The following is a 12,525-nucleotide window of genomic DNA, read 5'->3' on the forward strand; positions in this document are numbered from 1 at the left end:
TATCTTCTGCCAAAGTATGGCAGGATCTTGGTGGATGATGTTGTTTGACTCCATTTGGTTAGCCAGAAGCTTCTACAATCTCTCCCCCACCCCCCACGCCCCATGCTCTCCACCAGTCAAAATCAGAAATACTGGGGAGGGAAGTTTCTGTCATTATGGAGTGTGCAAGAGAATATCAACATCCACAACATCTAAAAATACATTACAGGATGTCAATCTAAGTTTGTTCAGAATGCAAGTTTGCAAGTAAATTCTTCTGCCTAAAGTGATGCAAATATGAGAAATCAGTACTTTGTCATTCCAGATATGTCAGTTCCTTCCTTTTTTAAATAACCAAAGAAAACAACATGACCCACAATGGCTGAGACGCTCAGACACATCTAGCTTTATTTGTCCTGTCAGAAAAGGTCAAGAACTACACCAAAAATACTTCAGTCTCTTCTACCTACTGACATACAATACACCACAAAATTATAAATTGTCCAGTTATTGTTCTGGGCATTGTTTTCTTTTTTCCAATGTATTTGTACATTTCAGGTGAGAAATGGATTTACAGGTGAAGTATGAAGATGAATGGGGGTAGAGAAAGGGGAAAAGAGTCAGACAATGAGATTTGGCACTACAGTTTGGCTACATAATACAACCATTTATCATTAATCCCTTTGACCTTCAACTTCTACAAAATGGGTTGTCTTTTCTTTTGGCAAACAAAATATAAATGCTTGACTTAAATCAGATGCCCAAATTTAGAGTCTATGTGACTTACATTCAGTAATACTTTGATTGGCTTTAATCCAGTTTTTCTTTGTATTCAAATTTAATTTAATTTGCTTAATGGAGGCATAATTAGCTGAGTACTGTTCTGCCTGACCACTCCTAAGCAAAATCAATTAACACAAATGTCATTTCTAACAAACCATGCTTGGTAGATGGTGCCCTTGATTCTTTGTGAAATTGAAGGTGAAATTGCAACAGGTCAACCTTGCAAAAGGAAGAACTTTTAAAGACATACAACACCTTCCCAGCCAACAGTGTGTATGCAGGCACACACATACATGTGTATGTATGTATTGCTGATCAGAAATATCTGAGTGATTTGAGTCATCCCAAGAAAGTTTGTCATTCTAGGTGAAAAAGAGCACTCTCTGCCTAATACATGTTTCTAGCCAGAACAAACAATCTCAGAATCCCTCAGTTGTCATGGTCATCAGCTATGCTGACTGGGTTTTCTAGGAGCAGTAATTCCTCAGAAGAAATGTTTATAGTCTCTAATGATGAATCTGTATTCTAACCCCTTACAAGGCATCTTCCTAGATGAAGCTGTCATTGCAAAATAAAAAATTGTTCCATCTTTCACAAAACAGTGTATACACTTGATTCCTCCTTACAAATAGAATGTTTCTGTGAGAGGGCAAATGGCAAAGGTAGAATGTTCCTATATATCATTCACACCATCATGGTGACAGCAGGTATTGAGGGTTTGGTTTTGTAACTTACAGGAGTGGTAGAGGGAGAAGCTGGAGAGGGGATTGCCAAAATCATCCCAAGGAAACTATTTGTGATCCAGCAGGATAAATATCACATGTATATACATGACTGCACACAAATACACATGAGGGTTTCTGCCGTTTTATTCCACAGCAGCTCCATGTTAAACTATATACCACCTTCAAAATTACTGTAAAGTAATGGGGAGTTTCCATGGGTGAGGGCCTATAGAAGAGGGAACAAAATATCCCGGCTGTACATCCAAATATTCTAGAGCGGTGATTCTCAACCTGCGGTCCCCAGATGTTTTTGGCCTTCAAGTCCCAGAAATCTTAACAGCTGGTAAACTGGCTGGAATTTCTGGGCATTTTAGGCCAAACACATCTGGGGACCCCAGGTTGAGAACCACTGTTCTGGGGACACACTATTAGATTATGTTCAGTGACTCTTTGTTGTAAGCTACTAAGAATATGCCTAAATGTCCCTCATAATATTGCCCAGAATGCAGGAGAACTGTCCCAGAATGGAGCAGAAAGTGGGCAGTTAATAGAGATAAGTCTGCCCCAGCTCTTGCTCCATCTAATCTTAATAGGATAAAGAATTGTCACTTCAGAATAGTTTGGAAAAATTATATTTTAGACAGTACCTTTTTCCTTATCCAGTATGATCAGTATTTCTGAGGGTTGTGGTATTCTGAGATTTATAGTTCAAAAAAGTAATTTTTCAGAATTCTTCATTCAATTATCATATCTTGGAATATCCTTTCTGAGATCTGCCACTCACCTTTGGGAGTAGAGAACATGTATCTAAAATTCAGTTGGCAGTCAAAAAATCCAACTTGTGTGAATCCATGGCAATTTCTCTCAGTAAAAACAAGCAAGCAACCACAGAATAGTATCCATGGTTCAGTGGTTCAGTGCAGAAAGCTCCACTGAAGATATGAACTCCCTTGTTTGCAAGGGCTTTCCCATTTATTTTAATGCCAGGGACAGCATCAATGTTTCTGAGTACCAATGAAATACTGGACTGGGCAAAGTACATGGTGGACGTTTGTCCAGCCCATTGTATACTATATCTGGGTGTAATAAATGTGTATTAAAAAGTGTTTCTCCCAATGTGGACTAAGTTTCTTTTTTACCCCATATTCCAATAAATAAATGCCATGGTATCCCCCACCAACACCATCAATATACATTCTGGGGCTCCATCTTCTCGGCCAAGTAGGTTCTATGAAATTCTGTTTGCCATTTCTTCTCCTTCCTTGTGAATGTTCTCTAGATCAACTTTTTTTGTTTTTGTTTTTATTTTCTTAACAAATATTAAGCAATGGTTTTAAAAATATTTGTACATTGTAAGATATAATGAACACCTAACATGCCTTTATACAGGATCTTGACTTAGTTACAAATTAACGAGAACAATGCACCAAAAGGGGAAGAGGAAGAGGAAAAGAGAAAAGGAGGGAGGGAGAGAAAGAGAGAGAGAGTGAGAGAGAAAAAGAAAAATATCCATTAAGATGACACCTGCACTTGGAGTTAAGTTTATTCTTGTTGAACTGAAAGCACGGGTGCCTCCTTCAAACCACAGCAATGCGATAGAGACAGCATGTTGTCTTCCCCATTCCCCGCCATCCCCGAGGCCACCAAATGGCTTTAATGGGCTTCTGTCTTGGTAGCCTTGGGCTCGTGGTTTACCGATCCTGAAGAAAGCCAGGGGGATACAGACCGCGAGCTGGTTTGCTTGGCCATGCTGTAATGGCTGATGACAGTGTAGAATCTGCCCCTGGAGTTGGAATCCTGAGCTGAATAGTAAGCATCCAGGGAGGCTGGGATGCATCGCTTATGCTAAAGAAAAAGAAAATAACAACAACAACAAATGGATCTCTGTGAGTGACAATCAAGTATAACCAGTTTTTAGAAACCAAAACAAACAAGCAAAAACAAAATCAAGATGTCTCAGCTTGGATGTTAACCAAGATGGCAAAAAGGTTCAGAATCTAAACATTATGTGGAACAGTTAAGAGAGTTAGATACTGTACTCTAGAAGAAAGAAGATGGATTCAAATTGCAAGAAAAGAGGTTCCAACAAAACATGAATAAGATCTTCCTGACATTTGCCTGGGAGTAGAATGGATGGCCTCAGAAGATGGTGGACTCTGTTTTTCAATATAGGTTGGAAGGTCCCTTCTCTGGGAACAGTTTAAAAGAAGCTTCCAGCACTAACGAGTTGAACTAGATGGCCCTTTGGATATTTCTAGCACCATAGTTCTATGAATCTATATTATTATCACCTGATAGATCTTTGAACATTTCAACCGCAAAAATACTTAACTGGAAGTAAATTTGTGGGGTTTCTGAATGGACATGCAGTGGAATCTGCTGTTTTCTACCCACCTTTCTTTATAATGGGGTGTAATGGATAGAGTGTTTTGTTAGGACAGAGGTGGACAACTGTGGAAAGCCGAGGGACCTCATGAGCTCTCCAAGAGGACTTTATCCTAAAACCAAAAGAAAATGGTCCTTCAAATGCCCCCTACAGAGTCCTCTAGGAACAATGGCACTCTTGCCATGTTTCAGCCTCCATGGGGCATTCCCAGTCCAGGAGAGGACTTGTTAAAAATAAGTGAACACAATAAATAAATCTTTCCTTGAACCCAAAAGAGTCCAAAAAGGATGCTAAACATGATGAAAATGTCCCCAAACCTTCGAGAGGACACTGTGAGGCTTTTACGCAGGGGTGGGAGGGTTGGAGGGAGCTCTCACATGCTGCACTTTGCTTACCCCTATGATAGGATGGGTTAAAATGTGCAGTCAACCACACGGCTCAGCCTATGAGCACATACGTGTGCATACTTAATCTTCCTTTAATATCACCTCCTATAGCTATTTCCTCCTTTTATGAGATTTTTATCCACAAAATGATTTAACAAACAGCATTGTCGATTCAAGCTGTATCTACACTGTGATATAATGCAGTTTGAATCTGCATTCCATGCTCAGTATAGACCCAAACAACAGTGTAGATCCGGCCACTGTCATCTACATTTTAGGAAAATGAAATAATATCACAGCCATGCCTTTTTCGAGATATATTGTCAGCCATTAAAATGAATATGTAACCTGAATAAATGCATACTTCTCTTTCTTCTTTAGGACACAAATTCTGTTTCTGTGCACACTCATCAGAAGAATTCTAACATATTCCCTACACAAATATCTGGATCCACAATTTCTAAGATAACGTTAAACTGACTCAAACTGTCAGTGACTGTGAATTTGTTCAGAATTATGTGTAGAGTTGACTGGAATCTTCATGGAAGTTTATACCTCTCAAGTTCAAAACAACGGTGGCTATTAAACCCTTATTTCCTAAAGTTCAAACCATTTTTCAGCATGATTGTCTTTAATCCTGATGGGAAATACAGTTCTAAATTGCAGTCATGCAGTCAATTAATTTCTATTATTAGCAGAGCCAATCTATTAATCTCAGGCTTCTTACCTTGTAAACAAATCCATCTGGGCAACTATGGTCATAGGTAAAAGCTTTGTATACCACAAGGAACACTATGCAGGCGAGGAATGCAAGAGCCAAACTGATGAGAATCGTGACCTGCAAAAGAAGGATTGTGTGAGTCTATTGACATATATACCATCTCAAAATTAAATTGCTTATGTTGATCTTCAACTCGTGGTAATAGGTTATGGTCTTTATTACACCGTGAAGTAGTTAACTAAGAATGTAAATTAACTGAATATCAAATCCAAAAATGATACATTTCTATTTGCATTTTTTAGAATGTTTTTAAGATGTATCATTTTTAAATGGTTTCTCTTTTTATTCTCCTCAGGAAAACAGTTGTGAAATTGGCTTTTTATTATAAATCAGAAATGTAAATGTACACATTCTTCCATCTTTTCAACTTCCGCTTGATGATTTTCTACAGTGGAAAAGCATTTGGAATATTTTGCTTTATGTATTCTAGCACAATCTTTTCCCATCTCTTGGCACCTGATAGTAAGAATCTGTGTTCAACCAAGCATATAATCTTTAGTGGCATTATGGGAAGAGAGATTCAACCCATTGTTCATTCAAAGCACCCAAGTATATCTTGTAATCCTTCACAACTTTCTCTTGTGTCTTCAGTTATTGTCCAGGGAAAATGTTTACATGTTTGTAGACATAGCCAAAGTACATAGTTTTGAATTTTCCTTGGGATTCAGTGAATCAGTCTGTCTATTGCATCTCTTGCTCTACTGAATCTAAACCTCACCTTCCCCTACTAAAAAAAACACTGAAAGAACGTTACTGCATTAAAGAGTCAATCAATAAAATCTCTGTGAAAACAGCATTCAAAGAAGATAATGGCAGAGCTTAAAAATTCCAAAATTGCCATTGAACATTAAAACAAGGGATAAGCCAAACGTCTGACACATTTTTAAAGTCGTCATCAGATGTCAGGAGACCTGCAAGGTGAATCCCTCAAAGGAAGGAGTTCCACATTCCTTAGTGTAAGCACAGGCATGTCTCAAAGATGCAACTGTACACCTCCTCATATATAAATACACTAGTTTATATATGAGAAGTTGAACTTTTGAATATATTGATTTCAAGACAATAAGGGGTTTATAGAGAGATGGGTTTTTTAAAAAAAGTTGAGTTGAGTTTTGAAGTGGTTTAGAAGTTCATAGAATTGTTACTAAAGGTTTAATTGAGTCAGCATTCAGTTGTTTCATTCTGGACACATTTCTGAATCCTCTCCAAGACAATCCCAGATAGAGCAGATTGCAGGAATCCAGCCTCAAGAAAATTATGGCACAAGTCAGGATTGCCAGAGCTCCTTTCTGCAGCAATAGAAACAATGGGGTCACCAGTCTATGCTGCACAAAAGTACTGCTGGTCACAATCAGCACTAATGCACCCACAAGCAAAGCCTCAGAAGGCCCTCCCATTTGCAGGATTGCCTTTGTGGATTCGACTGAAATGTTCTCTAGGAATGTCTAGATCTGCCAGTATAATATCTTGAAGAAGTTGACCATCAAATTGTGATGGAGGACTTGACATGGCAAAAGAGATTCCCAGAGAAGTATTATCTCAATTAAATAATGTTTTTTTATTCACAGTTGTTCAATTTTTACAGTGGCCCTGAACATCTAACTCCAGTGACTATGGAAGGCTGACTGGACTATTCCATTCATCTCACATGAATAGATGTCTGACCCAACTCCAGCTCCCAAAATAGCACCTTTACTAAACAGAAGCACCTTTGTCTTTCCCAAATTAAGCTTCCATGTGTTTCCTACCATCAATTTCACTACCAGTCTCAAGTCCTGATTCAAGAGCTCAACTGGGAAATCACTTTGTGAAGACTGAAAATATGGCCAACAGTACTCTCATAAGATAACATAGAGAAATGCCATTATATTGGGCAGCAGACTACAGCATCTGAGCCTGAGCTGTGAAGTAATACACTGCAAGTAACAATATAATCTGTAACACATTGCTTTGAGGAGAACTACATTTACAAATTTATTGTGATAAATGACAGTACCATCATATGTTTACTATAATTTATACTGTCTATTGTTACTTCTAAAATGCCAATTGTTAGGAAACAGCTAGATGGAATTGAGGCCATTGTTATTTTCTGAAGGCTACTTCATAATGACAATGGAAGTATGTAGATATTGCATTAGTCCATATTCCAATTAGGTCTGAATCATGTTATTTAGCTTTTCCCAATGACAGTATATTCAGTGATTTAACTTTTGAAGGTGAGGCAAAATGTAAATCCTGTTGATTTAGTTGGCCTGTTGTAGCTGAAAGTACCAGTAAGGTTTAGATATTAAAATAGCATGTAGTGATTATGGTTATGCTTAAAAATATAACAAGCAAACACTTAATATACTCTTTCTAAAAAAAAATAGTTTGATTGTCCAAACTCTAGATTGTTATTCTCAAACTGAACCAGAGCAAATGCTGATAGATGTCCCATTAGGCCCATACTGGCCACGAAGCTCAGAAGAGTACCCTGAACAATTGTACCCAAAGTCTAACCAAATCAAGAAGCATGCATGTTCCCCGGTTTCCAAACATCTAATTCCTGTATTTGTCATCTTGTGACCTGTGTGCATGTGAGAGTAGTGGCGAACAGCCTTTTAACTGCCCTGCAAAATAGAATTGATAAGTTCTCCCTGGAATGAAGTACAAGATACTCTGTATTCAGCTGTGTCAATGTTTCACCAGTTCTAGGATGTTGTTTGCAGAAGCTACAGCATTCAATTACCAAACCCAACCACATTCTTAAGCAGATATTTGCATATAAGCAGGCACCAAAACCACATTTGAGATACAAGTCATCTAGAATGTTGAGCTTCTGGATAATCTTTGAACGTGATTTCAGAAAGCCATCCTGAACACTGCCAAATCCGAAAAGAAGTAGGTTAAACTCCTTACATTGGTCATGCTAGTTATTTACAGGCAGGACATTTTGTTTTTCTTTTTAGTAAGGATAGACATAGACTGCTAAGTTATGAGCAGCTTCCACCTGCATGCTAAAGAGGAGCAGTTTCAGTAGTACCTTTCTATTTGCTTTTTCTGAACTTGTCACTTGGCCCCAAATATGTGCAGCTTAGCAATGAAATGCCCAGAATAGACTGGAAAGGGTTGCAACAACAATAAAGAAACGTCAGTGTTGTTTTGAAGCTACAAATTCATTTAATCTCTAGGGTACACAAAGTAGGCAAGCTGATCAGAGCTGACATCTACAACGTAGGCAAAAAAACATAAAAGACACAATTCAGCACTTGGGTGAGCCACTGATTACAAAACAAAGCAGGTTTCTGGGCACCACCTGGGTGTATATTAGTCCAGTGTCTAGGGCATTACAGCATTGGGAAAGCTGAGGGTCTGCACAAAATGTAATCTCTATCTTAGCATAAAAACAATTCTTCTGGGAAATGATCAAGGAGAACATATGACTTTCTGGGACAAAGCATCAGAGTGACATGTCGCTGGGTGTAGGACAGTCAAAGCAGCAATCATACCAGGTCTTGAAGGCATGCAACACAGCTCATGGACAAAGTTCTTGCCAGCATAGCTCTTCTCTTCTTTACAGCCTCTCTGCATGATAGCTCTTTCCCCATCACACACAAAAGGGGATCCTAAAAACTTAGGTCAGAATCCTGAATGGGATTTATTGTATGCAATGAGCACCTGCTCCCCTTTGCCCACTTACTGAGAAACAGCCACAATAACCAATGGGAGTCTGTTCTCTCATCAATTAGAAGCAGCTAAACGCCATTTCCACTTCCTCCCATGAATGATTACAAGTATGACTGCCAAAATCATAGTCCATGTCATAATTCCCCTTCATGCTAGAGATCTCTTGAGCAAAGTGAGGTTGAACATCAGCCAGCTGCTTCCCAATTGATGTGGAACAGACTCCCATCAACAACAGCAGCTGCTGTTCAAAAAATGTGGATTGGGGGACTTTCATGTTTGTTGTTGTCTTCAAGCAGAGGCGGTTCAACCGCCAGGCCAACTAGACACTTGCCTGTGGCGCAAGTCTGTTGGTGGCGCCATTGAGGCGCTCTCGGTGCACACACATGCGTGCATGAATGCGCGCGCACCCCCAGCCTCCTCTCGGCTTTGGTCTGGGCCCGCTCACAGGCCGAAGCCTAGCAGGCCCAGAGAACGAAGCTGAGAGGAGGCTGGGGTGCGCACGCACCCGGACACACACACACCGCCTCCTCTTGGCTTCATTCTCTGGGCCTGCTAGGCTTCGGGGCCTGCGCCTGGCCTTCAGGGAGCCAAGTGGGGCCTAGGAAGGAGAGGAGAGGATGCTTTGGGAAGCAGCGCTGAGGCCTAGGAAGGAGGGCAGCTGCAGGAAAACTCACAGCAACCCAGTCTCTCTCTCTCGCCTGGCCTTCCATTTATCGCCTGCTCTGCTCTGCCCTCCATAAGCTGATCCCTTGCGCCGGAGACACAACTGCAGCAGGAGAAGGACGGGGCAGAGGAGGAGGAAGTTGCAACCCAGCAGCCGCCCTCCTTCCTAGGCCTCCGCACCACTTCCCAAAGCCTCCTTTCCTCTCCTCCCTCCACGGCTTGTAAGTGGACACCGGGCTCCACTTGGCTCCCTGGAGGCCAGGCGCAGGTCCTGAAGCCTAGTGGGCCCAGAGAATGAAGCCGAGAGGAGTGTGTCTGTGTGTCTCCCTCTTCTCCCGGCTAACGTCCGCAGGGTCCTAACGCCTGCCTCTTCCTCCTCTTTGTTCTCTGGGCCCGCTCGCAGTCCAAAGCCTCAGCTTCGTTCTCTGGGCCCAATAGGCTTTGGGGAGGGGGGCTGCCAATATTTTGTCTGCCTACTGTTGAAAATCACCTAGGGACTGCTCTGCCTTCAAGTTATTTCCAACATATGAGGATCTTAAGACATAACTATGACAGAAGTTTTCCTGCCAAGTCTTGTTCAGAGCGGATTTGCCCTTACCTTCTGAGACTATATGACTTGCGCAATGTCACCCAGTGAATCTCCAGTATTAGAAAAGAAAAAATTCTTTTTTGCATTTCAAATAAGTATATAATATGTGTGTGTGTGTGTGCACCCACACTGCATGCATATATAAACACAGCCTGCTGAACATCTGGGCTGCCTCTAAAGTGCTGTGAACAACAGTCAAATTCTACCTTTCACTGCCATTAAATTTAATAAGATTCCAACAGATTACCATAGGTTTCTTTTGCACACATAATTATGTCACTTTGATATTACTTTAACTGCCATGCTACATTCTGTGAAATCCCAGGATTTGCTATTTAGGGAGCAGCACAGTCATTAAAGCAGTATCAGATTGCAATAATTGTGACGTATGAAAGATAATTGTCAGTATAATTTTCTATATTGTCTTTACAGTAGAGGTGGGAATTATGCAATCCACCAGATGTTATTGAACTACATTTCTCTGCAATCTTCACATTTGCCTATGCTGGCTGGTTCTGCTGGGTGTAGATTTGCAAAATCATCTGGAGGACTGCATGATTCTCATGCAGGCCATTTTAAATTGGTGACCATCCAGTTTTGTAACCTAAATTCTCTGTTTTATTCTCTTCCTGTTGAAACATTGATTATAGTTACTACCAAAGTGCCAGGTGGTGACCTTGGGCTCTTGAAAACTATGCCAGTGAAGTACAACCTCTAATGGGTTATATCACTGTACATAGTAAATCCTTGAATCCAGACCAGATTTTGGATAGCTTGTCTTCCATTAAAGAACAGCCTACAGTTACAAGAAAGTTGGATTACTTTCCATGGGAAGAAATTATAACAGCAGCAATGTAGAAAGACTGTAATTTGCCTCAGACACTACCTGATTTTAATGAAATAAATTATCTTCAGGTATTCAAGGTAATCAGGTAAAAGCTATCAAATGAAGACTCTAAAGGCATCAGATACAGTCTGATCTTGTAAGCTAAGCAAGGCAATCCTGGTTAGTACTTGAATGGGAGACTGCCAATGAATATCAGGTGCTGTGGGCTATATTTTAAAGGGAAGAACTGGCCAAAGCACCACTGAGTATTCCTTGTCTATGAAAACCACATGAAAATTCAGGGTGTTGTCATAAGTCAACAGCTATTTGAATACACATACACACACACAATGTGCTATCAAAAAAGTGCCTTCATTCTATGTATCTTGGGTCAGCCATGAAACATGGCAAAAATTATGTTTCTGAGATTAGCTATAGTACCTTGCTTCTTCTGCCATCTCTATTGGGTCCTGGAAGCTTTGGCAACTTTTGCATGATTCCAGGCATAAGCAGATGTGAAAACCTCAAGCCTTCCAAAGGCATACCCTGCAGCCGGAACTGGCAGCAACTGAAAGGATTTGATGGCACTAAGCAGGATCTTTTTGGCCTCATATTCCATGCCCTACTTGTTATTTTGAACTGAACTTCCCATTTGGACAATTAGAAGAGTAGTAGTTGCTGGATAATGTGCAATTATCCATGTGAATTTATTCATCCATACAAAGGGAGTATCATCTCCATGTCCAGGGGGTGAACATACTGGATCCTATAATATATGGAATTAGTACTTCTCCAAACTAGAGAAAGTTTCTTTTTTAAAAAAACCTTCAACTTTCAGAGTCCTAAAGTCAGCATATCCCAGTCCAAAAGAGAAAATTTCCAAGCTCTATTCCTATTCTCCATCAGTTATTCACCACTAGTGATTTTCTGTGGAGCATGAGAGTAGCAGCTCTAGTGATCCCACCCAGAGGAGGTCCAACCATAAGGCGAACTAGGCACTTTCCTGTGGCGCCATCGTCCCAGGGGCGCCATCGTCCTGAGAGGAGGGCACCACTCTCCACCTCCTTCTCTTTTGGGCCTTCCGGCGGCCACGCTGGGCCTCCTGGTGCCCGTGCTGGGCTTTCCGGCCGGCACAGACCCACCTTCGCACCACGGGAGCCCACCTTTGGGGCCTTCAGAGATTGTGAGGTCTGTGGGAACTTGGAAGCTAGGTATGTGGGGTTTATATATCTGTAGAAGGTCCAGGGTGGGAGAAAGAACTTTTCTTTGAAGCAGGTGTGAATGTTGTAATTAATCACCTTGATTAGCATTTAATGGCCCTGTGGCTTCAAGGCCTGGCTTCTTCTTGCCTGGGAGAATCTTTTTTTGGGAGGAGTTAGCTGTCCCTGATTGTTTACTGTCTGGATTTCTTCTGTTTTCAGAGTGTTGTTCTTTATTTATTGTCCTGATTTTAGAGTTTTTTTTAATACTGAGGGCTATCTGGGTTATCTAAGTCCACACTGCCCTATATCCCTGTTCAATGTTTAGTGCTAAATTTGCAAATATAGTAATTCCTACATAACATTACCATGTATTGAACTGCTTTTTTCTATTGATTTGTTGCAAAACATGATGTTTTGGTTCTTAATTTGTAAAATCATAATGTAATTTGATGTTTAATAGGCTTTTCCTTTATCTTTCCTTATTATCCAACATTTTCGCTTATCCAACGCTTTTATTTTTCAGTGATTGGTTTGGG

General features: G+C 40.6%; 1 protein-coding gene across 1 annotated transcript in view; it reads right to left on the reverse strand.

Moving 5' to 3' along the window:
* Nucleotides 1–362: 362 nt before the first annotated feature.
* nsg2 (neuronal vesicle trafficking associated 2) overlaps nucleotides 363–12,525 on the reverse strand; it is a 77,897-nt gene continuing 65,734 nt past the window's right edge. Inside the window, exons 4-5 of the mRNA XM_003217440.4 lie at nucleotides 4,987–5,097; nucleotides 363–3,332 (exon numbers count right to left, since the gene is read on the reverse strand). Coding sequence (XP_003217488.1) covers nucleotides 3,141–3,332; nucleotides 4,987–5,097 — 303 coding nt within the window. The 3' untranslated portion in view covers nucleotides 363–3,140. The remainder of the gene's footprint in view (nucleotides 3,333–4,986; nucleotides 5,098–12,525) is intronic.

Source organism: Anolis carolinensis, chromosome 2, assembly GCF_035594765.1.
Source record: "Anolis carolinensis isolate JA03-04 chromosome 2, rAnoCar3.1.pri, whole genome shotgun sequence".
NCBI classification, from domain to species: domain Eukaryota; kingdom Metazoa; phylum Chordata; class Lepidosauria; order Squamata; family Dactyloidae; genus Anolis; species Anolis carolinensis.